Genomic DNA, 27,060 nt, shown 5'->3' with positions numbered 1-27,060 from the left:
TCTCCTCACGATTCCACCCTGTGTGCTGGCTTCTGCAAGAGGCCCAAACTGGGAGATGAAAATTGTCATGAGGCTCTCTTAGACTACCACTCTGGCTCACTACCAAACAAAGCCAGAGGCTTTGATAACCAAGCCTGTGGTCAGAGCCCACAGGGAGGAGTGGCGTTACCACCAGGATCCTAAGGACGCTTTGATCTCCCTATAAACTCCCAGTTGCTGGTAGCGTCTGCTCGACCTCAACAGAGAAGCAGCCTAGTGACAGAGCAAAGCTGGGAATCCACAGCTGTACAGGTGGCTGCACTCCGCCCGCAACAAAGCTCCCATCATGCCAACCTTCCTCCGGATGAGCTGGGACCAAATATCCCCACGAGCGACCCATTTGTTGTTCCCATACTTTGAAGAGTAGTGAAAGCAGCTGCAGGCCTGAGCCTGCCAAGACTGCCTTCTGCGGGGAATTTGCCGAAGGTCACTGTGAAGTTGCCATGCACAGTCAGATGCTCACTGGGGTCTCTGTCATTCTCCTGCACTCGGTCGCCTGCTCTGGCTCTGTCCGTCAGCTGCCCAGTGCCCGTTGGATGGTGATGCCAACAGAGACTGGGCTTTGAGCCTAGGCTGAAAGAAGCTTTGGCACTGAGTGGCGTCCGGTTGAATGAGCCCGCCCAAGATCTATGAGGGAGGCAGGATAGCAAACGGCAGGCTCCCAGCCTCATAAGTACTTGGACTGCTGTTCTAACATATCCTGATGCAGGCCATCTGGTGCCAATCCACCCTGGACATGGCTTCTCACCTCAGCTCCCCATTAGGACTGGTAACTCACGACAAAGTATGAATATGCCTTGCAGAGAGGAGACGGGTGCTGCAGAGACTCTCTAGCAAACCTAGGACCGAGGGCAGGCAAGCAAAGAGAATATTCTGCAGATGCCAATCCCCCAAACACAGGGGCTCAATACCGCTGAGACAGCCCTCAGTGCTTGATGCTGCAGACCATATCAGAGCAAACATACGACCCAGAGGAGTTCTGACATGACTGGTGTCTCGGGGAAACCTATCAATGTCTTTGTGAAGTGAGAACTAATTTTGATCTCATCTTCATTGAACCATAAGCTCGGAATTTTGCCCCCTAGTCTCTGGTCTCTTTTGTTGTTAAAAAAAAAACCCATCCATTTCTCAGATATTTCAATATCTCTGGAGATTAATTAACAGCACCAGGTTTTATCTGAGAATCACTGGTGAGAGCTGTGGGGGCACAGGTGCCCTTGTGGTAAGGCTATGCATAGATACCTGCTGATCCACTAGAACGTTCTCCCTCCTCACCATCCTTACTGTAAGTCAACAAGGGATAAACCAGGGTCTCCTATATGTTGGGTCAACACATGATCAACAAAAATACATGTTTCATACAATAAGGCCAGGGCCCAAACATTTTTTTCCTTAAAAAAAAAAAAACACTATATTTTATGAGTATTACTATACCAAAGGAAGAAAAGTAAGTTTATGTCACCACATGTCTAAGGACAATATAATTATTCTATGAGTGTACCAGTGAGGTAGCACTGAGGAAAATAGATACCTGAAGCAGGAAAAAATATATTGTCATAGCCATAGAGAGAGTTGACTGTTTTCAATAAGTGGTTAGATATACAAACGAAAGAGAATGACCAAGTCAGAGACCTTGCACCAACAATCTCTCAAAATGCATCGTCCCTTCAATGCACACTGCAAACGTTTCTTCTACACAGAAGAAAACCAAGGAGAAAGTCTTGTGTGTCCTTGAGGTTGGTGATGAACTCGTAATACATAGCCATAGCATAAACCATGAAAGAAATAAAATGAAGGAGTTGAACCTTATTAAAGTCAAAACTGTATGCTCAGTGGATGACATTGTTAAAGACGGAAAACATAAGAAAATACTGCAAATGTTGGAAGAAAATAGTCACAAAAATGCATATGACTTCATATTAGGAAAATGTAAGAGAGCACAAGATACCATGGACATGCACGCACGCACACACATGCACGCACACACACATACCTGACATTCCCAGTTGCTTCTGATCACACAAAAAAGCAACTCTGATTATTTTTGTGGAAGCGTAAAATGGTGCACCCACTGTGGCAGGCTCCAAATCTAAACATTACAGCACAGAGCCCTACCATAGCATGTTAAAGCCCCCATCCAACTGACTTTCAAACTAAGGCAACACTAGCAGTTGAATTCAAGAGTTTATGTCAGCTCTGTCAAGGATCACACAAACTAGACATTACTAAGATGTCCTCCAGTCGGCTGACAGACTATCAAACAGTAATACAATGGTATGCCCATAAGTAACAAAGACTTGCAAGCTATGTCTCTTAGTTAGGATTTCACTACTGGGAACAGACACCAAGACCAAGGCAACTCTTATAAGGACAGAATTTAATTGGGGCTGGCTTACAGGTTCAGAGGTTCAGTCCATTATCATCAAGGCAGGAGCATGGCAGCATCCAGGCAGGCATGGTGCAGGAGGAGCTGAGAGTTCTACATCTTCATCTGAAGGCTGCTAGGAGAAGACTGGCTTCCAGGCAGCTAGGAGAAGGGTCTTAAAGCCCACACCCACAATGGCACACTTACTCCAACAAGGCCACTCCTACTCCAACAAGGCCACACCCACTCCAGCAAGGCTACACCCACTCCAACAAGGTCATATCTCCTAATAGTGCCACTCCTGGGCCAAGCACTCTCAAATCATCCCACTATCGAACTGTAAAAACACATCAGTGACTCTTAAATATTAGTGAAGGAAGCCACTTAGACGTGCTACACAGAGGTGTGGGTGCATCGTTAGACATTCCTCTAGAAAAAAAGCAAAAGCATTAGACAATGTAAACCAACCACCAGTTCTCAAGGGGTTGAGCTGGGAGAGAAAGAGTAGTTGAAAAGGTGAAAGGGACTGGAGAGATGGCTCAGTGGTTAAGAGCACTGACTGCTCTTCCAGAGGTCCTTAGTTCAATTCCCAGCAGCCACATGGTGGCTCACAACCATCTGTAACAGATTCTGGTGTATCTGAAGACAGCTACAATGTACTCATATACACTAAATAAGTAAAATATTTTAGGAAAGAAAGGTGAAACAGGCAGAATGTCTTAAGAGATGGATTCTTTACAATACTGTCAGGGCTGGCATGGGATACTGTGTATTCTTCACAGTGAAAGTTCATAGCTCAATCCCTGAACAATATGCAAGGACTTAAAACAGCGTTTAGGATGTCAAAGGCCGCTAGGATGTGCTAGGTGATAGAATAGATGAGTTTGGAACATCTTATTGTGCCAGCAATTTTTAAAGTAAATAAATGCAAATTTTTTCATTAAGTATGAACCTAATTAACATATATTGTTACTGTTTGCTAATTGTTGCAAAAATAATATGTAAGTAACCACAATGAGAGCTATGTTGAAGGGCCACAGGACCAAGAGAGAGAGAGCTCTTGATAGCCAATATGGTTACATATTAAACAAAATCTCAATATCGGATTAATAGACCACAAGTATAAAGCGATGTATGTAGTAATGTAAAGTATTAAAAAGTTCATGAGTCAGTATTTTCTAAATACATGATTAAAGATAAATAAAGGAGGAGAGCCATTATCTATTTAGGAGAATTCTCCAAGATTTTCACAGGCACTCTGCCCTAGAGTGTCCATACCAGGAAGTGAAGCACCACCCTTGTTTTAGATGTGGGCGTGTGCAGTAACAAGTTACTATGGAGGAGGAACCCAACAACCTTATGTCTACCAGGCTCCCAAGGGTCACGGCAGCTGTCACAGCCATGTTGACAACACATGCTCTTGACCTGTGGCGCTAATGGCATTTTACTTCAGAAAGTATGACAAACCTTGAGGAGACACAGGTGCCTGAAATAGGAAAGGAAACTCTGAGAAGAAGTGTGAGTTAAAATCCGGACTGTAGGCTGGCCAGATGGATGGGCGGGAAAATACCCGCCGCCAAGCCTGAGGACCAGAGTTCGATCCCCCGGGACCCACATATGGCTGAAGGAGCCAATCAACTTCTTCTAATTGTCTTCTGAACTCCATGTTAACATTGTGGCATGCGCGTGTACCTCCTGTCCTGCTCTACACAAAACAAGTAAACAGATAAATGTGAATTTTTCCATTAAATGTGAACTTAATTAACATATATTGTTACTGGTTTGCTAATTGTGGAAATGTATCATGCACATCCAACTTGTTAACAAGGGAGAGTAGTGGGTGCAGGTTTGTATCAGGAAACCCTCTGTTCTATTCAGATGTATGGGGGTGGAGCGGGGGGGGGGGGCAATACCTTCCCTAAAATAAAAGCCGTAAATGAGACAACAGGTTGTGAAGGGATGGCTTCAGGAAACAGTCCCGCTTTCTTGGAGGCCGAGGGCTAAACAGGAAAAGGAGGGTGAAACGGGCAAGCCCAAGGGGAGGAGGGGCCAGGTCCTTCTCAGAGGGATAGACTGGACGACGGCCTTGAGTCCCAGGTCATGCCCCCATACCGTGGCTTCTATGCGAAGTAGATAGTGTAACATTCACTTTATTTTAGACATTTCAACCGAAGACATAAAGCACAGCAGAGAAACGGAGCCTGTCCAGAGAGCTGAGGAAAGCACATTCAGCTCAAGATACAGGGAACGGAATGATCTGGGGTCAAACCCGACTCTGTCATTTGCTGGATGTGTGACTTGGCGCACTTCGGATTTTAAAAGGATCACTTTCTCCTCTCTCATCTTTAAAATGGAGATAATGGTATCTCTCCTAGTGGGCACTTGGGATGACTAAGAGGATAGATGCACCCAGGGTCTAACAATGGCTGTCATGAGTAAATGACAGCTATTTCTTAAAGCTTTGATTGGAGCGAAGGACGAAAATGCCCATTACCCGTGGATGATATAACTTTCTACATGAAATCCCAAATGATAAACCAAAAAAAAAAAAAAAAAATCTACCAGAATCACGTTGGACTATCTGAAATAATCATTTTTAGCAAGCACGCATAACGTATTTCCTTTAGAAAAGCAGTCACCATCGTCCCCTCTACTCCCAGACATAGCGCAGAGTTGCAGATGTTGCTAGAGGAGACGTGGGTAAAGACACACATATGCCACACTTGCAGATGGCGCAGTGGAGCCCAGTGCGCTCAGATCTTGTCAGGTTACCTGTAGACCTAATCTAAACCTCATTTTCCAAGGGTTGAGAAAGTGATTTTGGAATAGCATCTAGGCAAATGAATGGGTAAGAATAACCAGGAAAAATCTGAAAGCTGGTAGGTGAAGAGGTAAATTACTGGGTAAAAGGAACTCTTGAAAAAGCTGCCTATTCAAAGCGGACGGGAAACATCCTGTAGATGCATTTCTCATATCGTGTCCCAAGAAGTATTGATTAAAATTTTCCAAGTATGGTTTCTAATCCCTGAGTGGGTCTCAGCCCTCACTCTGTAACAGGAAGCATAATGGCAGAATAAAATGAGCACTCCTTATAGTAGACAAGAGGGTTGCAGAATGAAAGCATTCTCGCTGGGGCTTCCTGTTTCAATGGCACTGGCCCAGTGCATTCAACAGGAGGAACAGAATGAAAGGGACACCTGGCCTCAGCATGGGGGAGAGAAGGCTGGGTGTCAATCAAAGCCAAAAACTCTGAAAGACAAGGATGATCTAAGGGATGGAAATAAACCTCAGAAAATTCCCGAATCCTAGCACTCGGGAGGCTGAGGCAGGAAGGTCAAGGGTTTGAAGCCAATCTGGACTATGCATGGAGACCTTACATCCAAAACAAAAAGCAGACAAACAATACCAAAGTCACTTTAAAACAAGGCATGTTGGCAAAAAGGGAGGCGTACGTGAAGGATCCATATGCTATTGGGAAGAATGTGGATAATATTGGCGCCTTAAGTATGAAATTCCAGGGCCATGTGGGGAATTCGAAGAACAATTACAAACAGCGCACACACAGTACCCCCTCACAAACACGTCAGAACTTTAACCAAAACAGAAAAGTCAAGAACCAGATGGATTGGCACAGCTGCTTCCCAAGATGCATTGCTGTGCTTTCCGTGGCAATGAGAACTTGCATTTCCAGCTACCCTTCTCCATCCCAAGCCTAAAGCTACGTTTCCCAGTTATGGGGCCTTCTGACTAGATTCAGACTAAATTTAGACCGACTTGGCTTTTGAATGTCGGTGGAATTACACCCAGCTTGACCGATAAACACATGAAAGAAAGAGGTGCAGCTCCCTTTGCCTTTCAATTTCTCCTGCTGAGTGGACTGCCGTGGAATGGCCACTCTAGCAGACTGTGTGGGCTACCATGGAGCGGGCTTTCCAGAGAAACAACAGGAAGAAGCCTGGGTCCCTCATGTCGGAGGCTGCCCATTTGAGTCTCTAACTTCCTAGCACTTGAGACCTGGTTAGCTTGACACAAACTGGAGTCACCAGGGAACAGAGATTGCCTCATCACAATGACCTGTCTGTACGGCTATGGGACATTTTGTCAATTGTCCATTGATGTAGACAGGCTCGGCCCGCTGTGGGCAGTACCAAACCGAGACACCTTGGGCTGCCTCAAGGACTTAGTGCTGTGAGTAAACGTTCCTCCATGGTCTCTAGTTCGATTTCTGAGTGCAGGTTCCTGCCCTGGATTTCCTTAATGACGGACTGGAATGTAAGACGAAATAAACCTTTTTTTCCTCCCAAGTTGTCTTTGGCCATGGTGTTTATCACAGCAAGAGAACGCCAATAGGTAACATACAAATAAAAGAGACCGTCTTTCATTCAAGGCCCTATTTTGCAAGAACTGGAGTCTCGGGCATATGACTGGAACCAAATCTTAGCTAATTAAGGTGCTTTCTTTCTTACCTCACAAAATAGAAAAATCTCTGTAAAACCTGTAAAATATTAAGTGTCTCAGAATAGGCGAGTGTGCTCTCTCGTCCCTGAAAGAAGCCCTGCCGGGGTTTAACAACAGCCTTAGACTGTGTATGCTCTCCAACGCACAGGCTCTCCCTCTAGGACTGAATCTCATGCAAATAATTAAGATGTCTGCAAAATTAATACACTGCGATGTTCATAAAAGCAGAGTTTTATAACAGTGAATTAGAAAGAAGCTTAAATGTTCGATAATACGGGACCAGTTAGAAAAAATTACATTACACTTATGTAATCAAATACCATGCAGACATTAAAAGCAAAGTTTTAAAAGAATAATTGATGGCACGCGGGTAATATTAAGCACTATTAAGCTCCTGGTAAGGATTTTTAAATGGTGTGTGATTGCGTTCAGTTTGGGAGACTGAGTCATTTTTAAAAATTTATCCGTTGTCGTTTGCAGTATTTTAATAGTGTTCTATAACAAACATGATTAACTCCTCTTTTTAATCCTAACCGCTGTCCGGGCCTGCTGCCTGGTGTCACATGCTGTCGTCTCCAGCTGGGCAGTTCCTCCATGCTCCTCCCTGCACAGAGTAAAGGTCAGCGTGACTGCTTGGCCATGCACCACGCTGCTCCTTTTTTGTAGGTGTGAGGGACAGCGGCTGGTATCGCACACATGCGGGTTACCAGCTCCCAGCTATCCACGAAGAACATTCACTGAGTTCTCTGTGCCCAAGGCCCACAGGGAACCCCCTCTGCCACTCTGGGAGATGGCACTGCAGCTCTCATGGATCCTCCATCCCTGAATCCTGACTCTGGAAGCTCTAGGCCCTCACGCCAATGCTGTGTACCTCCACAAACATGGACTTTAGCGGACAGGCTCTGTTTCCACTACAGCGTGCAGTTAACGGTACTTAACAGTGTCAATGGTGGCATTCAGTCACGTGGCATTAGTCTGTGGCACAAGCTGAGGGAAATGGAGTCACAGCGCTTGTCCAAATTCCCTATGCTGTCACCAGGGCCCTGGGCTGTCTCCTTGTCCTACTGTGTTTTGCTCCATGTGCAGGCTGCCTCCCTGGCGTCTTATGGTTACAAGTGTTTCCGCTGCTCCATGCACACCTCAGGAGTGAGGAAGACCCAATGCCATGTCTAACCAGACTGCCAAGCCCAAAGCCTTCTCAGAAAGCTCTAGAACACTTAAATTTAACAGGCCAGCCTCAACTGGAAAAACCTGGGTAAATAAGAATATAGCTTAGTAGATTCTTCCTTAACAACCACCACCGCCAGGATTGAACAGATGACAGGTAGAGGGCTGTGTCTGCTCTAGATCAACAAGGCTGATCTTAGAACTCAAACATCTAGAAGGCGGTGCACTGCCAAAGTGCGTGTAAAACAGACCCAAGCCAGAGGCCTATGCGTGTGCCTACATCATCAGCATCAACAGTAAACGACCATTGAATATGTCTCAGAGTCAGCTGTTTTCACAACTACCTCTCTGAATTCATCCCATCTCTATGCTGATTCCTCGAGATAAGCCAAACTACTTTGTTTCATTGATGAGGAACAGAGCCTCAGAGAAACTTCCTTCAAATCTGTTACGCTAGAGCAAACTTCAATTCCACAACTATCCGGTTTTCCACAGCCCACGCCACTTCTAGACAATTACACAGCCTCTCCAGGTCCCACTGTGTGCCACGCAGGGTCAGATAACGGAAAGAAGTGCACCACGTGTGTTTTCCTGAAACCCGAGGTTGTGCAGAGACTGCCGGGAAGTCAGAGGAAGAGAAACTGGTAGGCTCCCGCCTCTGTGGAAATCAGAGAGTGAATGTCCACTTATGGCTGGCACAGTGAGCAACCAAGGAAAGCAACCTAGTAAACCGGAAGGCTCAGAACAAACCAAGCACCAGGCAGTCTCCAGTGATGGCAGAACAATTAAAACACAGGAAGTACCCGGGATGGTACCTTTAACCTGGAGATCTATGTATCAAAAATACTACTCTCGTTAAATGCATACCCGATACACTGCGAATTAATAATACAAGTCACACTTGGTCGCATCCAGATAAAGATCAGCCCTGTGTTGGGATACAAGGATAAATCAGACGTCAGTTTCAGAGGCAGGGCCTACCAATCCCCACACTAGAGAACCAAATGTCCTTTGAGCATCCGGCAGCTCGAGTATTGTCTACATCTTAAGGTCAGTGTCCACGTCTCCTCCACGTGTAATGGAGCCTGACCACAGGAGCCACAATGGAAGGAGGTCAAAATTCCAGCAAACTTCTAAACTTCTCAGAAGTCAATAAAAAAAAAAAAATCTTGCGGGCCGCGGGACTCATAAACCCAACTCCATAAAGAGATTGCTAGCCACCCAGCCTCAGAGAACTGTAACCTTGGGAGACAAGTGCTTCTGTGTGCAGGACGCATTACTGTTGTCCCTCTGAGGGAGACACGGTGGTAGATCTGGGCACAGAGAGAGCACATGATTAAGGCTGGACAGCAGGATGATGGATGGGCGGGAGCAGGAAAACACATTACTCCTACTAACAGACTCAACCGCTGACCTCAATTTTGAGAGGCAAAAAGAAAACAGTGTTTGGGATCTTGCCTTCCACGTCTAAATGGAGCTCAGAGGTCGTCAGCAGCAAGCTGCGTGAAGTACCCAATCCCTGTGGCTCTAGTTTGCTGTATTTTCCCGGATAGGCAGATTGGTTTCCTCCTGGGCCCAGTGTTAATCGGGTTGGAGCACGAGCATGTTGAGCATGTTATGACATAGGACCGTGTGCGATTCTTGTGCTAGAAACACCCAGCTTGAGTGGAAAACAAACAAAACAAAACAAAACAAACAAACAAAACTCCTCTTTCAATCACCAGCTCCTCCTCCTCCTTTGCCTAGAAATATGCCCAACCGAGCCCTGTCCATACCAGCCATGGATGTAAAGGGACAACCGGTTTGAACCAGAAGAGCCATTAAAACACACACTGTGTGGATGGATAGAGCAATGAGCTTGGGGAACTCAGACGAGAGTCCTTGACTGAAGGGCCTGACTCTTAACCCATCGACCCATTCACCTACAGGGATCTCAGATACATGTGCTTTAGAAAAGGCATAGAGAGCACAGTGGGATTTGTCGAGGGGTGTTTGGAGGAGTCAGAGGAGGGAGACAGGGATGGTTTGGATCATCACATGCATCACAAGAGACCTAAGTTGTATTAAATACAAGGAGACAATAGGCACCTATGTATTCCATCAGTGAATTCATCCCCCAAGGGCCCAGAAGCAGCCTGATCTAATCCATTGCATTGGGCATGTGTGCACAGGCAAGAACGGGGAGTGTGGAAAACTGGGGCTGCAGGCCTAAGCAGAGAGGTTAAACTGACAGGTGTGAACCACGTACAAGCAAAGGGACCCATAAAAGCCACCACTTATATGGAGGCCGAGGCTCAGGCCTATGGGAAGCACAAATACCAGGTCCACCCAGGAGGCTGAGGCCCAGATACAGAGTCCACCGAGAAAGCTGGGATGGGGTGCTCACTCCCCTGGGCTTCTGTCTTGGGGCTCTGAAAACCCCCTCGGTAAGTCTAGCCTAGAACCAGTACATGCTTAGATTTGAACACATATAGGGATAGAGGTCCAACCCTTTTAGGTCTCAGGAACCCCCTTAAAGTAATAGTTTCATGGCCCCATACAAATAACTTTTTCTCCCTCTTTAAACTTAGCTTAAACCAATTTTAAGACACCTTTGTTGTACCAGCCCTGTTCTTTGGACAGGTACTCTAATCAAACTCCCTGCAACACTACTTTCCTGGTCCTTTGACACTCAACTTATAAATCTGTTCTCACAGGACCAGCACTTGCTGCCTGTGTGACTTCTGGGGCCAGGGCCCCACTAACACCCTGTTTCAAGATGGACCCAGGGGCCTAGTGAGTTGCCAGCCTCACTCTGCCTCCATGTATGACCAAAGGCAAGGGGCTGTAGGAGACTGAAGCAGGCAGAGCACAGACAGGCCTTGGAAGCACTTACTCTCCACACTCTCTGGGTTGGGGAGGGAAAGGAAAAGACTTGCAGCTCCCTTCCCAGGACCTCCAGGCTGGTACCCAAAGGGAGTTAGACAGCTCCTTACACAAGCGTCTTCCACAAGGTAAAAGATGGCAAGCAATGAGGAAAGAGTTCTTCCCCACCATGCTGGCGATTGCTCTGGAAAGCAGGAGTTGTACTTTCTGTAGACCTTCATGGTCCTGGCTCCTTCCTACCAGGCTTCTTCCTCACACAGCTCCCCATGTCCTGAAACTGCTTTTCCTTCTAGGTCTTCCAAGGTCTTGAACTAATTAACTAGAACATCCACCATTTCCTTGCTCTGAGACCCTCTTTGAACAGAAGAGCTGCTGGGAGCTACCCACAGGACTAGAAGAATCACACTGTCATGTTAGGATGTGGCTGTCAGAGCCCTCTTCTCCCTGTTTTGTGCAGACTGGAACTGTCCAAGTTGCTGTATGGTTTTGCCTATAGTCCCATGGATCTAGGTATCTCTCACGGTATATTTAGGAAAACAGTGAGCTTGGACTTCATCTTGCCTTGTTATATGTTCTTTAAGTGGAACAAACAAAGTGGGATGCACCCCTGCCCCCTTCATGCCCTGTCAAAGTGGCATCCCTACCCATGTCATATCAGACAGCCACTTTGGGTTTTGCAACGGAGAATCATTATCATTGCGGCCATGTCTGTCCTGTCGTCAAGATGCTGGGCAGAGAGCCGAGAACAGTGACGTCATCCTGACGATGACAACGCACATGTTGAGAGTGCAGACATGATACTGACGGTGATGATAATACCTCGGCAAAGGACAATGACGTCATGCCGATGATGACGACACTCCAGCAGAGGACAGTGATGTCACCCTGATGGTAATGGTACTATCAAGTAACAGATGGTGGCATCGTCCTGAGGATCGGCACGCAAGCGGAAGATACCGAGGTCACACTGATTATAACGTGGCACAGGATGAGGGGAGGACACTAGGTTGCTGTACTTTGTGGCATTTTTAGGTAAAATACAGCTCACTTAATCTCACCTGTTAAGAGTGGGGCCTCCGCCTTCCTTCACTGCCCACCTTGTCAAAGGCCCGGCTCCCAGCTCTCCTAGTGGTACCCAGGAAACAGGCAGCATTTGCTTAGCAGCCCACTTGGTGGTGTAGCAGCCACATGCTCTCCTACGATCCTGATTCCAATTTATTTCATAGTGCGCAGTGCTATCTTTTTCGCACAGCAGCAGATAGCCGAACCATGGAGGAACAGTTGACTTCAGGACAGATTACAAATGATTTTTTATCTTCAAGAAGCTAGGTGGGAAACTTGAGACTATCAGAAAAGCACAGTGTGGCGGGGACAATGATAAACTCCAGAGAGCCTTGCACAGGGCTGAAAGACAGAGGAGAAAATAGGTGAGGACGGTGTGTCTCTCACCTTGGAGAAACCCTGTCAGTGAGGAGCGTGAGTGATACCAGGAAAGGGGCAAACCCTCTGAGTCCCAAAACCACAGGGAAATGTGCTTAACATACATAGATGTGCATGCTGTTCATGTACATGAACATGCATGTGTGTGGGCATGTGTGGTCATGGACATATGTGGGCATGGACATGTATGTACGTGAACATGCATGTATATAGGTATGCATGTGTGTGGGCATGCATGTACATGGGTATACATGTGGGTGGGTATGCTTATGTGTGGACATGCATGTGTGTGGGCATGTGTGGTCATGGACATATGTGGGCATGGACACACATGTGCATGCATGGGTTTGGGCATACACAGGCATGGGTATACATGTGCATGCATGTGTGTGGACATGTGTGGTCATGGACATATGTGGGTATGGACACGCATGTGCGTGCATGTGTTTGGGCATGAATATGCAGTATATCAACCTTTTTCACTCTTTAAAGGAAGCCCAGCATTCATGGGCATTTTATATTGATTAAGAACAGTCTAATGGGGGGTTGGGGATTTAGCTCAGTGGTAGAGCGCTTGCCTAGCAAGCACAAGGCCCTGGGTTCAGTCCTCAGCTCCGGAAAAAAAAAAAAAGAATAGTCTAATGGGATGAATTAAAGTTCCAGAAAAGACTTAACCCTCTGCTCTATCATCTACGATCTATCCAGATCTCACATTTTCTCATCGGCAGTAGAAATAACATCATTTGCTAGAAGAATTGAGCAGATGAACATGAGTCTCATATTAAGCACCTAATACAGGCTTATCCTGTACTACAATGGAGCCTCTTCTAAGAACTATTTCAAACATTGTACACACACACACACACACACACACACACACTCTCTCTCTCTCTCTCTCTCTCTCTCTCATACACATACACATATACTCATACATACCTACATATATATACATAAACACACACACACAGACACACACAGGAGAAGAACCGGATTCATCCAACATCTGACAGTTACTGAGACTCTGGACACCATGCCTTTGTAGAATTCCATTCTGGCTAAGCAAGACAATGCCCAGGACAGGAAGTAAATGGAATCTATTAGAGGGTGATCAATGCTATGGAGGAAAATTAAGTAGAGAAGGAGCAAAGAGAACTGGATAAAAGTTGCTAAGAAAGTGACATCTGTTAGAGGGCTGTCCGGGAAAGGCAGAGTCGAGGGCATGGTTATGTGATGTGTCTGCTAGAAGAGGACTGTGAACTTACAGCTGGGTAAGTAAGGGAGGCGGAAGCAGATGATAGGGACATCAATCAGTTCATGTAGGGCTTTGCGCATCACCAAGATGTCTTCAGTTTTCAATTAACCTGAACAGGATGTGGAGTCGGTTGTTGGTGTGTCCTGGGGAGTGGTAGCATACACTGGCTCACACGTTATCCATCTACTGTGTTCAGAGAGGACATAGGGCCCAGGAGACCAATCGCAAGAGATTAAAATAAAACCCAAGGATGCCCCGAATCTCTATCAGAGTCCCAGTAGTAGTGGTGGGAAGACATGTGTTTAAAAATGAAGGTAGGAGCTGTGCCGATGTGATTGGCTGGTGGGTTATCTGTGAAATGTGAGGGAGGGGGAGGGGCTGCTCCTGTTGCCAGGGGAAAAGCAGGGTTAATGATTTAAGGTGTCCCAGGAGGAAGAGGTATGTTTGGGACATGACACACTTGCTGTGCCTGTGAGAAGCCACGCACAGATGATGAATGGCCGGTGTGTATTTAAGTCTGGAGTCCCAGGTAGGAGCAGAGGCAGCATAGCTGTGATTCATCGGTAGGAACACAGAAACATACACACACAGACACACACACACATACACACAGAAACACATGGGAAGAGTTGTGATTCTATAAGAAAACATCCATGATGCACAAAAGCCAGGATACAAAACATCCCGATTTGAATTAAGCTTAAGAAAGCAGAGTACGGGGTTGGAGAGATGGCTTAGTGGTTGGGAATGCTGACTGCTCTTCCGGAGGTCCTGGGTTCGAGTCCCAGCAACCACATGGTAGCTCACGGTCATCTGATGCCTTCTTCTGGTATGTTTGGGGACAGCTACCATGTACTCGTTTACATAAAATAAATCTTTTTTAAAAGACAGAGTGTGTATGTGTGCATGTATAAACACATGCATCATATACATATATGTACAAATGCACACACACACATATACATAGTTGGAAACATTTTCAGAAAGCAGGTTAGGTCTGGGAGTAATTAACAAGTTCTCCTTAGCATTTAGATTTTTATATAAGATTGTGCACTATTGAGTAATTCTTTTTTAGATATCTATTTTAGTTTTAGTTATGCATGGTTTTGTCTGTAGAAAACAGGAATTTGGGTGCAGGTGCACATGGAGGCCAGAAGAGGGCACCGGCACTAGAGCTGGGGCTGGAATTCTAGGCCTTGTGAGCCACCCACCCCATACCTGTGCAGGGAAAGCAATCGGGCACTGGAAGAACAGCAAGCACTGGTAAGCTGAGGCCTCTCTCCACCTCGGGAGGTAAGGTGTAGAGAACGTAAGGCATGGGCTGGGCAAATTATCAAAGCCTTTATCTTCTAGAACATGCTTCCGTCGTCTACTCTGAACTCCAGTCACGCCTTGGTTTACCCCTCTCTTTTCCCTCGAAGCTTTCTCTGATCAGTTAATATCAAATAGGCATGAGGAGGACCAGGGAGACCTGTGGTCTACCATCCCAGAGTTGGTCCTGCAAAACAGGAAGAAGCAGAGACCAAAGCTGAATGCAACACTTACCTCAGAGTCATGATTAGGGAATTCAAATTCCTTAAGCAGTTGACATTTAATTCTCAAGGTCTGTCTGTCTCTCTCTTTTTCTTTCCTTCTTTCTTTCCTCCCTTCCTTCCTTTCCCCCCCCCCCTAAGCCATGGCACTTAGAATAGCTGGCTCCTGAAACTTAAATGCCCCCTGTACGTTTAATTCCTGACTAGAGTCTGGAACAGAACAATAAACACCGTGAGCTGAACGGACAGGAAACGGTTACTGTAAGCTGATTTTACATCACAGGCTTGCAAGCCTGGGGCCTCCACTCTCTTACACCACAGGTATTAAAGTTGAGCCTTCTCTCCAGGTTGCAAAGACAATCTCCAAGCTTCTAGGTCAGTGGTTCACAACCTCCCTAACGCTGTGGCCCTTTACTGCAGTTCCTCATGCTGGGGTGAGCCCCCAACTACAAAATATCTTGTTGCTGCTTCACAACTGTAATTTTGCTACTATTATGAATTGTGAAGTAAAGGTCTCTGTTTTCCGATGGTCTTAGGCGACCCCTGGGAAAGACTCATCTGAACCCCAAAGAGGTTGCAACCCACAGGTTGAGAACTGATGCCGGAGGAACCTAGGTGGCAGGTTTTTATTTTAAAGGAGTTTTCTATTGAGACATTACAGCTGAGCAGAACTGGACTCTCTCCTTCCTACCGTCTCCTGTTCCCATTTAAACACACTTCCTCGGATCCACTTGTGATAAGCAATGGAATTAGACAACCGTCTGTCAACACAGGACTCCTTCCCCCTCAGAATCTCTCTCGGGTGGAAAACACCTTTTGAGAAAGGAAAATCGCTGTAGGTGATTTCTCTACTGGAGGGAAGTTATTATTTCCCCCTCAGCAAGCCCAGCCACCAAGAGCTGCCATTCTCCTGCTCCCTGAGCTCAGCTTGCCCCCTCGCCTGTCCTCCAGCTCACAGCCAGCCCACAGGGAGCACCCTCTAGCTTCCTCCAGCATTTCTTGGGGTATCTCCAAAGCCTTCAGAAGGAGACAGAGCTACTCTTAGTGAACATCTCTGGCCTCTTCATTTCCCGCTACAGATGGGGCAGAGGAAGTCACTGCTGTAAGGTGCCGTTCAAATCCTACTGGTTCTAAGAATATGAGGACATTGTCTACCTGTGGTTGACATTGTGAGATTCCGTGGATGACTTCAGAGCCAGGGTAAACTCCCAGCAGGCAGACCTCTTGCCTCATCCAGGCTGAGGGGAACCAACTGGGATCCAGCTATAGAGACCTGAGGTCCAGTAACCTAGTCCCTCTCTCAGGGAGCCTCCAGGGTTTTCCTCTGGTATATGGGGACGGCAGAAAGATGTCTGGGGACTAGGGCAATGGCTCACTGGGTAACACCTGCTATATAAAACTTGAGGACCTGAGTTCAGATCCCCAATACCCACATAAACTTTAGTGCATCTGGAACCCCAGCGCTGGGAAGTAGGGTGGGAACAGAGAGATCCAAGGGCTCCTGGTCAACCAATACGGCTGACTCTGACGCTCAGAGTCAGTGAGAGACCAAGTCTCAAGAATCTATGACAGAGGAGCATTAAGGGAGATACCTGAAGTCGACCTCTGGCCTCTACGCACATGTAATGCTCAAGTACATGTGCTCACAAGCTCACACACATCCATAAGCACACGCATAGATTACTCGCTGTCAGTTTTATCTACTTTAGATGTGCAGGTAGGTGGGGGCCTCTGCTTCACAAAACACGGATGCTGTAAATGCAGGTACGGCAGCAGTAACTGAGACCTTCCCAACCAGGAACTCCATGGTTATGCAGAGTCCTCCCCTCACTCAGGTACTCACCAAAACTCCCTGCATGGACAAAGCCCACAGCGAGGCTGCTCAGCTCAGGGTAAGGGGTGTTAGCTCTACTGGAGTGTGGGGGGAGTCAGGCTGGGAGGACTCCGATTTAGAGCCAAGAGGGGGTTACCCACCATCTAACTGAAATATGCACCTAGAGCCACGGTTTAGAGACTGCTACTATCTCTTTTGATTTTCTCCATTGTAAAGACTCATGCACCTAGCACTAAAGACGTCCCCACCCCTTCGCTGAGGATTGAAGAAAGGGCAGCTGCAAAACCTTGCAGCTAAGACATGACACTCCATCTAAGAAGGGACTTCCTGGTTATTAGTCTTGGCAAATTCCAGACACTAAACTTAGGCTTAAAAGATTTACTGAACCTTTGTCCTTTTTTTTTTTTTTTGTCTTAATGCTTGAGATCAAACTCTAGGTCTACATAGACCAAACGGGTACGCTGCCACTGTGCTATACGCCTTGCCTCTAAATTCTCTTATTTAAACAGTTTTCTTTCTTCTGGTTTCTGTTGTTGTTTTGTTGAACAATCGTTAGTCTACAATTTTGAGGCTGGCCTGGCTTTATGAGATCAGAGAGGTAACTTGCCCCTGGTCATAAGGTAATTGAGAAATGTAATAAGAAGTACTCAGAGGTATGAAAGGATGACTTTGTCCCCTACCAGCTCTTCAGGGGTCACATCAAAAAGAAAGGTGCCAGGGAAGTAAAAAGAATGAAAACCCAACCGCCTCGTTTTGACTTCAAAAGGGGGCTGAAGGACACGCAGACGCTTCCAGTTTACAAGTCAGATACATCTTATCTCAAAATCACCCAAACGGGACAAATGCAGGGCTCTTAAATTAAGAGGGGGCGAGTGGACAAGTCCTCCACTCTCCCCTGCCTGCACCTAATACTGATCAGTGTTGGGGCCCCAAGCAGTGAGACTCTGGGAAGAAGAAAGGGGCAGGGGGTTGACTGAACCCAAGACTGATGCTGTGCTCCCCACCTAAGACCCAGTTCTTGTCCTGGGTTGGGAGGAGGCAATCCTGAAAAACTGAGATGGGGGAGAGCCCTACAGAGGCAGAGGCTTCTGATTTGTTCCCGGTGTGTGACGGGAATCAAGCGCATGTCCTCTGCAGGGGATGGGAAAGGCTGCGTGGGAAGGACCATAGAGAGACATGAGGCTCTGGTCTTCATCATGGCCTCCTTGGTGCCTGAGCATCGTCAAAGGACTGCCTGATCTTATCCGTATCCTTGAATAGGGTCATAGTACTAGTCGGCACAGATGCATCTGCCAGAGAGGAGAGGATCCCATGGGACATCAGTCAATATGGCACATAGGGGTCGTGGGCACAACCTCAGTTAGCTCTCCCTAGGCCTGGCAGGAATAAACATTGGTCACCAACTAACCGAAGAACTCCAGGTAGTTGGGTTAATACCAAAGGACGACAAGCTATATCCGGAAGGACCTCGTACGATATTGCAGCTCAGCAGCCCCCTCTCCTCCTCACCTCCTATAGTTCAGAGCCAAGGCTCACTTAGCTGAATATACCTAGCAGTGACCCCAGTATGTTCTAAGAACACATGGAGGTTCAAAAGAGTAACGGCGTTGACACAGACCATGAGCAATGTCCCTTAATGACATTACCACACTGGGGACACACTGGTATCTGCGAGACCGTAAAACATGATTTCTGTGAGAATCAAGAGTACTGCTGCCTCAGGAGGGAGCCACAAGGTCCTTTACAGGCAAAGACTTCCCGTAGGAAGCCATGACAGGTAACAGAGGGTGGCTGGGGCTCAGCCTTTCTCCCTTCCCTGCAGCTCAGGTGTCATCTGGGAACTGCCCCTCACCTCTGACCCCTCCCTGACAATCAATGTTCCTTTTCATTCCAGTTTCCACAAGCTCAGCCCAGCTCGTGTCATTTGTTACAAGTCACCATGAAAGCTTCATAGAAAGAACCATCAGTCCAAGGGAAAGACCGCCTTCCCTTGATCAATGTGGGTCAAGCCCTGTTACTGCAGATGTAATGCGGTGACCCTAGGGGCTATCAAAGCCTATTTCAGTCATAGGTGCTGCTATCTTTTGAGGAGTCACCAATCGAATCCATATTAAGTCATTAATCGTTCGAGCTGGGAAGGGGGTTATCCTCCCCTCCATTAGGACAATGCTAGATACGGTAATCACACAGCACCCCATCTCCAGTCTTGCTGTTGGCAGTTGGTTACTGCTTCACCCCGTGCTTACATGAAAATTTGACGTAACTCAGAGGTTAGCAATGGGATTGTTAGCATAGAAGGTCAGACTCAGAGTCCCAGAGGAAGAGCTTGCCCCAAATGTCAGTTACTCATAGTAGCCAGAACATGCGGGGCTTCTAAGGCGATGTTTCTTAGACAACTTCCAAATGGCCTCAGGAACGGAGTAAATATTTTTCAGGAGCCATTTCAGTCCAGGGGCAAGGAGGAGAAACAAGCATGTCATCTGCAAGGCACTGACGTGGGTATCGGAGGCTGGTTGTTGGGAGATACTGTTAATACGGTTTTGTAATGTTGGCTTGTCTGCTGTGCGAAGATGAGCTCTGTGCTTTTCTGAACTGTCTCTCACCACTAACAAGCGTTCCCAAATCTCAACCTCAGTTAGACAACAGTCTCCTCCTCACCCACCTCCCCGAATGCAGGCATGGCATTGTTTATCCCTGTCTAATGGTGATACGCTTGCACGGGTTCATGGAGAACATGTCTTACTTTTTACCAGTGACTATTTACCTAAGTTGATGACACAGCTATACCTGGAGGTCATGCTTAACCAAAGTTACCTGTCCTCAGGTGTGAAGAACATTATAAAGAACTCAGGGTTTTCTTCATTGAAATTGAAAAGGTCTGCCCCAAAACAGGGCTGTGTTACTTCAATGTGAGTGTGGAAACCACCAAATATGGAGGCCCCTGAGAAGCAATGGTTTCACCTCATCTATGGATACCACAGACAAAACAACAGAGGACTCCTTGGGTTAGTTTCCTTCCCTCAGAATAGAGGAGCAAAGAAAAGAAATAAATAGGAAATTAGAAGAGTATGGATCTAGAATTGTAGTGTGTAATGTTTAAAAAAAAAATCCTTGCTATTACCAGCTAGGCACCCGCTGGCAGTCTCGGTCTATTCCCAGCCTGGTGCCGAGTCCATGACCACATGTTTTCCCTTGCCAGGATCTCTCTAGGTCTCTGAAATAGCTCTCTTTGCCTTCCTAATAAGACTTCAGAAAATTTTAGATCAAATTTTCTGGACTATGTAGTAAAAGAAAATAGATCCAAGGCAGAGACAGGAGGGCCTTAGTTTGTAGGGATGTTCTCAAGATCTTCAGAAATACTACCAGCCACAAAAACCCAGTTTCTGTCACATGACCAGGATGTAAGCACCGGTAAGTGACATTCCTTCAGTAAGGACAAACTATCAGAAACTGTCCCCGCTGGGCGCTATGTCTGACTTCAGGCACTAGCTGTGCATGATTTTTCCTGATACAACTTGAGCAGAATCTTAGGCTATGAATCAAAGTAGGAAGCAATCAAGTCACACCACCCTAGAGACAATCCTCCATAAACATCCTCTCACCCATAGAAGGAACAACCTTCCAGTGTGGGCCTTGCCCATGAAGCCACCCATGCTACTACCCAGAAAAGTATTCACTTTTGCTTTCTGACATACTCTCACTTTTTTTTTAAATCTTGCTGGGCTTTGTGTACTTCCTCTGAGTTCTTTTGTTGACGTGAATGAGGACCTGGACTTCCCCAGCTGACCTCATTGATACCAACAACATCAACACCTCGTGCCCAAAATACAAAGAGGTACTGTACATCGTATCTTAAGTTTTCACATAAATAAACTGTCCTGAGATGCAATGAAATCTGATGTTGGGAAATCAATACTAATCTTTGGTGATTACTTGTGGTCGCAGTATTTCCCGATCTATATTGCTCTTTTGAGCTAAACTTCCCAGAGAGCCTTTAACATTTCTAAAGCGGAACTGCCCAGACTTGGACTTGAAGTCTTCATCTCCTTGCCCTAGTCCTTGTCCATGTGGCTGGTAAAAATGATATTGTCTCTCACTCTGTTCATTTCTTCAATCATTAGACGCTTCTTGCATTCTCCCCCTCCCCCCTCCCTCCCTCCCTCTCCCTCTCCCACATACACTGGCATGTGTGGGGATGCAGTGTGTTCTATGAACCAGTCAGTCACAGTCAAGAATGCCCAAGGTCACTGAAGGATTTCAGAAGCAGGCAGTGGCTAATGAGACCTTATTATTTCCCCCATTAGGAAACATCCCAAGAAACCCTAGTCGTCCCTGCCCTCTCAACCCTGGACCGGAAACAGTGGTCCCCAGTGGTGTCCACTTTCATCTGTCCCTCGGCTTTATGCGGGACTCCGGTGGAACGTATTGATGAAGAAAGGCTTAGGGGAGAAAGCTCTCCTCCTCCAAGGTATCTTTGCAGTTTCTGTGATGTTTGTCTTGAGAGGTTCAAAGGATTCTAGAGTTTACAACTGGAGAGAGATAAGCCCAAGGGCAAGGGTCCTTGAAAACCTGCCCCTCCCATGCCAGAGCTAAACTACCCTCAGAAGGAGCCCGACAAGCACCTTGTGCTAACAGGTTTCTTTTAAAAGCCCCTCTGCTCTTCTTTCTCTCTTTAACGGTAGAAAGTGCTTCAGCTCAGAGTCCCTGCCCAAGCTGGAGAGCTTGTTTGCCAAGTGAGCCCATAGTCCCTTTACAGGCTGAACAGGTCTCTTATAGCCTGGCTCTAAGCAAGTAGGCGGGACTTGACCGTGCAAGTCACTCTGACCTCTGAACCCTTGCCCCTTGACCTCTGAACCCTCTTCTACTCACCACTCTTTTCTGCCTTGGGCTTCTGTGGCTGTGGCTCAGGCTCAGGCAGACACGGACAGGGCCCATCGCAGAGGGAGCTGAGGCTTTTGCCTGTAGAACAAGCATGGAATTCCAACTTGCACTGCAAGAGAGAGACAGGACAGACGGTTAGAATTCGGGCAAGGCCAGACGCATGCGCGGCTTCCCAGTGAGCGGCTGGTATCCTTGCTCTAAGGGAACAAAGATGGGGGAAGGGAGAAGTCTGCCATGCTAGTGGTCTGGCTTTCAGAACTCTAGCTTGGGGCTGGCCCTTCCGGTTTCTTCAACTAACTCCCCAAAACGCAGCCGAAGAATTGGAAAGCAAATTTAAATTGACAGCAGGCTCAACTGTCGCCATTTACAAAACAGGATTATCTGAACGCGAATGCCTGTGGGGTTCTGCCTGGCCCGTGAAGCCCTCCCACGTAAGCACGGAGGGCTTCCCAACAAATCCTCCCACACAGAGCAAGCCCTCGAGAACATTCTTAGTAACCTGCTCCCTCATTACCATGGCAGAGGCTGGTCATAAACAACTTAAAAGGGAGAACGATTCGTTTTGCTCATGGCTTCCGCCCGTAATGATAGGACACTGAGGTGGAATTGCGGGTATCGCGTGGACAGAAAGCAGAGCAGAAGAGGGGGGAGCCTGGGACAGGTCACAAGACACAGACTGCTACGTCCCCCAGCTAGCTTTTATTCTCCAGACTCTCTGACCAAACATTCAACACACCCAATACCTCCGGCGCTACGAGGGATGTCCTATCCCTGAGCCTGTGAGGGACATTCCATATTCAAACCAGAGCGAAGTACAGCCACCTCTTTCCCGAGTCTGATGGTGCATCTGAGGTGCTCTGCCTGCCCCTTCTTCTGGGAGCGGTGTGCAGGGAAAGCTTGTGCCCCACCCCCATCTCTGGAGTTTTTGTGGGTGGAACCCTCCTATAACTAGACTGGGATCTAATGGGGATATCCACCTAAGTCTGGGACTCAATGTCGTTAAGTCCGCAAGCTACAGCATCCTGTCATCTTTTCATCAGCAACGGTGGTAGCTTTCGGGTCCCTGTCCCCTAACTTTACATTTAAATCTCAGTGGGCTCAAAACACGAGTAGGAGACGGCGAAGGTATTTACGGGTGTCCTAGACCGCGGTGGGCGCCAGCTTTCTTATTACTTGTACAATATGGAGAAAGAAATTGAGGCTCTTGGAGGTTAAGCAACTCATAAAAGACCTCAGCACTCAGTCAAACGCATGCCTGACTTCAGAGCCAAGCCCTTAAGGGTCCTGAGACAGTTTCTGTCACATGACTGAGGGTAAGCACTGAACCTATCTATAGGGGTGCGGTTGATTCTGCACCTTTGCCTCTGGTCCAGATGTGTTATCTGAGTTTCCTCCTTTCCTGCCTGTCAAATTCTCCGGATCAAGGCTTGCATATAATCAGTCTCCTGCAAAGGCCTAGGGCCTGGGAACCAGGTGGAGGGAGGTTCAAAGGAAGGAGAGAGAGAGAGCGAGAACTGACTATGCACCCACTCAGCACGCCATCTCTTATCCGGGCGCCACGGGGAATCATTTAATGGAAGGAAAAGAGCAGATACAGTCCCTGCCTTAGAAAACACAGATCGTCCTTTGAGAAACCACCGGCATTTTGCAAAGCAACTCTCTGGAGTACAGGTGGACATGGGCTCACCGTGAGAGAATGAGATGTTCCGTCCCTAGACTAACTACAAACCCAGGCAAAGTGCTTTATAGCCGGCTCTAAAGGTTCTGCAATCACTGGGTATAACTCCAGCTGTCACCCACCCAAGGGCAATGGCAGAGCAGGAGAACAGAGAGCAAGCTCCCTCTCCGGCCCAAGCTCCCTTTTATATACGCTCCTGAAATGGCCAGCATGTGACCAGTGCACTCCAGGGGCCAGAGGCACTTTGTGAAAGGAAGCCAGGCCTGGGCCTCAAACATCACTTGCCCTGACTTTGGAGTAAATTAGAGTGTATTCATCTAAAGCCGTGTGGACCGGACTACGTGGTGAGGCACGCTGCGTGAGAATATACAGCCAGAGCCAAAAGGCCTCCGGGTAGGGGACGTGCCTGCAGGCAGCAGGAAAGCTGAAAGGTCACTGTGTCAACTCTCGCTTCAAATAGCGCTGGGCCCTGGTCTGATCTCTGTCACTGTGATAAACACTGACAACTGCTAACCTGGCAAGGGAAGGCTTATTTGGGTTACGGGTTTCGGTCTATCATGAAGGGAAGCCAAGGCAGCATCCTAGAGGGAAGAAGAGAGGCAGAGAGCACGCAGGAAGCCGCTTCCTGCCTCGCTCTTTGTGGCTTGCTCGGCTTGCCTTTTAGACAACCCAGTACCATCTGCCCACAGGTGGTACCACTCAGAGTGGACAGGAGGTGCCTGTGTCAACCGCTAATCAAGAAAATGCTACGTAGACATACCCACAGGCCAATCGCATAGGAGCAGCTTCTCCCTTGAAATTACCTCTTTCCAGGTGGCTCTAGCTTTGTCAAGCTGACAGAAACTAAAACACACACACACACACACACATACACACACACACACACACACACACACACACACACACACAGAGTGTGCAGCTGGAGACTACTGTGGCTAGCAGGCTGCCTCCCCTTCCTCTGGGCGTGGCTCTCTAGAATGACCCTCGGTTTCAGGTTGGAGGCTTACAAAGTAGCTTTTAAAGAGACTTTCTGAATCGTATTTTAGGCGAAAATATTCTTTTATGTGTGCGTCTACTTTGCAAAATCATCACCCGACTTCGTCATAAGGCCTTCACATACTAACAAGTAACCGGCTCTTTACAGACTCAAATGTTTTCCCTCACCAAACTCTGCCCTCCTTGAAAGGGGATGGGGGGAATCTACAGGTTGCTTGTGTCCTGTGACCCAGCACCTGCCTTCCCTGCGCTCCTGGTTCCAGCACTGCCACATGACGGACCCTGACAGGTAGCAGACGCTTCAAGGGCCACCAGTTTTAGCACTTCAGCCAGACTTCCCAGCATGCTTTGCGGACATCCCATGCCTCAGAAGAGCTATTTCTTCTGTTAGGAGATTCAGAAGGAAGAGGGGCAGAAATGACACTCACTGGAGCTGTTGTAAGCCTCTGTGAGGGGGAGGCCACGGGCTGGCTAGACCACAGAGTTTGACAAGGAAAGCTTCACTTCCTGTCTTATATCCGACATGATGTGACCCATAGTGACACATTGTTGCTATTCAAGAAATAGAATGAGCTAAAGGCATAAAGAAGGGTAATAATGTATTCTGCAAACTACAAACCTCTGTTCTGTCAGAGAGCTTCCTAGCCAGCCGATGGGAAGAAGTTAAGGTATTGGGGTTAGTAGCCCGTCTCACCCTGTGTTCTACCCACGTCCACCCTGAGGCCCCTCTGTCTCTCCCAGAGCTCCACATTCAGCGCCTGCCTGTCAGTCTCATGCTTGCTCCAGGTCACTGACAGAGTCGGCCTTCTCCACCCTGCAGCCACACACCTGTTTCCTATATGGCCCCGCCTGAACAGACGCCCCACACAAGACCTCTTGCAACTAACTCAGCCTGCTCAGCTGGGTAGGAGAAGCCCCTGCATGTTCCCCTGGCAGCAGTCTGCAGAGACAGCTGACCTCTCTGTCCTCCATAGGGGAGCCAATGAGAAAACAGTATCCATCTGCACCAGGCAAATTCAAGGTTCCAGGGTACCTTTTTTTTTAAAAATCTTCTTGGGAAGTCAGACATATGTGAATGAAGCATCCAAGGCCAAAGGTCCAGGGCGGCTAAGAGTCCTCACTGCCTTTCTAGAGGACCTGGGTTTGCTTTCTAGCACCCACACAGCGGTTCAGGACCTTCTGGAACCCTAGTTCCAGAGCATTTGATGCTCTCTTCTGTCTTCCACAGACACCATGTAGTCTCGCAATACATATGCATAGGTACAGGCAAAATAATTCACATAGGCTTACGTGAATTACTTACAGAAAATTTTAAAAAAATTTACATGTAAATGGTTGTAATCCTACCAATTTATCTGAATCTTTAAAAAATTCAAAACAGGCTATACAGATAGACAGACAGAGATAGTAAAAATTCCTATCAGGTGTTTGACAAGTGCCATTGATTTCAGTGACCTCTCTAGGGGAGGCAGCAGGTAGAAGCATCACAAAAATGGGTGTTTGTTTTACATTTTAACTCAGCTTTTTTTTTTTTTAAAAAACCTTGTCCTGGATTTAACAACTTCTATAAATAATACACACAATTTTATGCATCAAACATTTAATAATGGGATGTAAACACAATGTACACTCTTTTCTGGAGGTAATGACCAAGCCGGAACCACAGCTCTCTCCCAGGAAAAGGATGCTCACCTTTGGGGAGCCCTCAGGGAATGTGTGGTGGAGGATGTTGGAAGCTCTGATTTAGAGTCCTGAATCACAACTGGCCAGAGGTGTTCTTGGGGCCTGAGACTTGAGACTAGGTCATCTCATAGTGTCCCCCCTGGAGGTTTTTCTCCACCCCAGCTCTCTGAGGTAAGACTCACAGATACAGTACAGTCCTTTCCCTGCACCAGTTGTTGCCAGGGCAGAGGCAACAGAGGTTGACACAATCTCCAAGTCAGCCTTACCCAGAAGGGCCAAGTGATTCTCAGGAGAAAGGCTTCCTGCCTAGTGAGCTCTCCAATGCCAGTGGGCTGGATCACAGGCACCTGTTGATCTTCCTCTCTCAAGCTGCAGGTTCCAGGCCCCAAGCTGGACCTAGCAGGCTGTATAGAGCCAGCTAGATAGCACAATGTGCCAGCTTAGAGACAATCGCCAGGCAGATGCCATGCCCTTACTCTAGGCCTGCTAAAATGGGAGCCGCCGGGAAACAATGTTGCTGCAGAGCCTTTCCCACAGCTCCCCACTAGAAACAGGTAAACAGCCCCAGAGATGACAGGCTTCTTCAACTAAACAGTAACAGCCTGGGCTTAGCCGGCTCCCAGCTGAGCTGGAACAATAACAAAGTGTACTGAGCAGTGTAAGATTTCTCTTCGGGAAAGGGGCGGCAGAGTGGGAGAGATTCTCCAAGGGAGATGTGAGCAAGGGAGACAGGCATCCTCCCAGCATCACAGGGCACCATCCTCCCAGTATCACAGGGTACCATCCTCCCAGCATCACAGGGTACCATCCTCCTAGCATCACAGGGCACCATCCTCCCAGTATCACAGGGTACCATCCTCCCAGCATCAC

The 27,060-nt window shown here is 47.4% G+C and overlaps 1 protein-coding gene across 2 annotated transcripts in view; it reads right to left on the bottom strand.

Annotated features, from left to right (window-relative positions):
* Nucleotides 1-27,060, bottom strand: part of Spock1 (SPARC (osteonectin), cwcv and kazal like domains proteoglycan 1) — a 473,240-nt gene that overhangs the window by 55,740 nt on the left and 390,440 nt on the right. For both annotated transcript variants that reach the window (XM_032884270.1, XM_032884269.1), the window contains one exon: nucleotides 21,822-21,942. In XM_032884270.1, the coding sequence (XP_032740161.1) occupies nucleotides 21,822-21,942 (121 nt within the window). The remainder of the gene's footprint in view (nucleotides 1-21,821; nucleotides 21,943-27,060) is intronic.

Source organism: Rattus rattus, chromosome 14 (genome assembly GCF_011064425.1).
Source record: "Rattus rattus isolate New Zealand chromosome 14, Rrattus_CSIRO_v1, whole genome shotgun sequence".
Classification (NCBI taxonomy): domain Eukaryota; kingdom Metazoa; phylum Chordata; class Mammalia; order Rodentia; family Muridae; genus Rattus; species Rattus rattus.
The sequence above is the reverse complement of the archived record's forward strand: the minus strand, read 5'-3'. Positions and strand labels throughout refer to the sequence as shown.